General features: G+C 57.1%; 1 protein-coding gene across 1 annotated transcript in view; it reads left to right on the top strand.

Annotated features, from left to right (window-relative positions):
* The window catches only part of AP1B1 (adaptor related protein complex 1 subunit beta 1), an 11,601-nt gene that overhangs the window by 4,494 nt on the left and 4,754 nt on the right, over nucleotides 1-2,353 (top strand). Inside the window, exons 3-4 of the mRNA XM_031062440.1 lie at nucleotides 328-573; nucleotides 1,798-1,988. Of these exons, the coding sequence (XP_030918300.1) occupies nucleotides 328-573; nucleotides 1,798-1,988 (437 nt within the window). The remainder of the gene's footprint in view (nucleotides 1-327; nucleotides 574-1,797; nucleotides 1,989-2,353) is intronic.

Below are 2,353 nucleotides of genomic sequence, written 5' to 3'. Positions count from 1 at the left end.
AGGGGCAGGGAGCCACCAAGCAGGGACAGGAGGGGAGGGACAAAGGGACAAAGGACACCTGGATGGCCCAATGCCCCCCAGGGGTAGAGGGCATCCTTTGGATCTGCCAATCACTCTGTGCCCTTCTAGAATGCCAGGAGTGACAGGCAGTGCTGGGAGGGGTCAGGGAGGGGAAAGGAGAGGTGACTGACACACCTGGCAGGGAATCTTCAGGGAGGGATCCGAGGTTCTGGGGTAAACCCTGCGATCACACCGCAGCACTGGGTGTGTTACAGGCCTCCTAGAGCTCATTAGCCCTATCTCAAAGTTCCTCTGACATGCCTGCAGGACTGTGAGGACCCGAACCCGCTGATCCGGGCGCTGGCCGTGCGCACCATGGGCTGCATCCGCGTGGACAAGATCACGGAGTACCTGTGCGAGCCCCTGCGCAAGTGCCTCAAGGACGAGGACCCCTACGTGCGCAAGACGGCCGCCGTCTGCGTGGCCAAGCTGCACGACATCAACGCCCAGCTGGTGGAGGACCAGGGCTTCCTGGACACCCTCAAGGATCTCATCTCAGACTCCAACCCCATGGTGATTGGTTTTTGCTTTCTCTGCCTCCTCTTTGTCCAAATGGCAGTCGCCGCTCTGCCATCGCGTTCACGTCCAGCTCCTGTAGCAGTGTGCAGCTACAGTGGTGAGATCGTGTCCAGGGAGGCCACAGCCAATGGCAGGAGAAGCAAACAAGAAAATTCTTGCCTTTTTCTTGCCTTTTTCTTGCCTTTTTCTTGCCTTTTTCTTGCCTTTTTCTTGCCTTTTTCTTGCCTTCTTTCTTGCCTTCTTTCTTGCCTTCCTTTCTTTTTGCCTTTCTTCTTGCCTTTTTTCTTGCTTTTTTTCTTGCCTTTTTTTTTCTTGCCTTTTTTCTTGCCTTTGTTTTTTTTAGCTCTTAAATTTTTTTTAAAATGTCTTCGTTGTTTAGCACAAGGGTTCATTTTATTTCCCCCCCACCCCGTGCCAGGGGAGGAGGGGGCAGGAGGAAGAGGCCTGGGAGCCCAAGCAGGGCTCCAGAGAGCTGAGAGCAGAGAGAGAGCAGCCCTGGGACCTGGGGATATAATCAGGTGTCCCATGGGAGGAGTCTTAGGATCAGATTACAGGAAAACCCCACAAACTCCCTTCCTTCCAGACTCTTTTTGGGGTTAACAAACCACTTTTAACACACTGCAGGTTGTGTTCCCTGCCCCGTAACCCTGTGTCCTGGACAGAGGGTTTCTCCCATCCCGTGGCTGTGTGTTATTCCTCTGTTCCCAGTGGGAAGGAGGCTGCCCCAGGTGGCTCAGGGCAGAGGGAGGCTGCTGCTTGGTTCTGATACCACAGAGCCAGTGGCTTTTGCCTCTGGTTTTCCTGGCAGCTGGGCTTTGACTTCCCTCCCTTTCCCCGGGCATGCAGAACTTTAAAACCATCTTTCCCCAGGGTTTCTCTTCCCACATCCTTTCCTGCTTTTCCAGTCTTACCCTGGGTGTAGTGTTGAGCCCAGGGGCTGTGTGGAAAGCTCTGGGGCTCCTCAGAACTGCCTGGGGAAGGGAGCTGGGCAGGAAGCCAAGGCTGACTCCGTGGAACACGTGGGAGCCGTTGGAGATGCGGCGTGGGCGGTGGGAGCGTGCGGTGGGGATGGCTCATCCATCCCCCTCAGATCCGCTGTGGGGAGGGAGAAGCTGGAGCCCAGATGTAGGTGGCATGTGAGGGGTTCGTAGTGAGGAGGCAGCTCATCCCCTCACACCACATTTGGTGTCACCAATCCGTGTCCTGTCCCCCTGGCAGGTGGTGGCCAACGCGGTGGCGGCGCTGTCGGAAATCGCGGAGTCTCATCCCAGCAGCAACCTCCTGGACCTCAACCCCCAGTCCATCAACAAGCTGCTCACAGCCCTCAACGAGTGCACTGAGTGGGGCCAGATCTTCATCCTGGACTGCCTGGCAAACTACATGCCCAAGGATGACCGGGAAGCACAGAGGTGAGGGGACAGGCAGGGCTTGGCACTGCCCCTTCTCCTCTGAGGAGAGTCTTCATCCTCCTGACCCTGCTGCAGGAGGTGGGACAGCAGGCATCTGCTGGACCTGTGCCTTGGGCATGGCCATCTGGAGCCTGCCCTGGTCCTGTAGCGAGCCCTGGCACTGGGATTGTGCTCCTTGAGCTGCTTAAAATGTGGCTGCAGGGGACAACGGGCACCGGGGAGCCCCAAAACGGGGTCACTGCCAGAGAGTTCTGCAGGGCCTGGGGAATAACCTTCACTGGGGCATTCAGGAGCCAGTTCAGCCTCTTTGGGAAGGTCCCAGGTGCCACTCAGCTTTCCTGCAAGTCCTTCCTCCATGCTGGCAG

This window comes from Geospiza fortis, unplaced genomic scaffold (genome assembly GCF_000277835.1).
Source record: "Geospiza fortis unplaced genomic scaffold, GeoFor_1.0 scaffold224, whole genome shotgun sequence".
NCBI lineage: Eukaryota > Metazoa > Chordata > Aves > Passeriformes > Thraupidae > Geospiza > Geospiza fortis.
The sequence above is the reverse complement of the archived record's forward strand: the minus strand, read 5'-3'. Positions and strand labels throughout refer to the sequence as shown.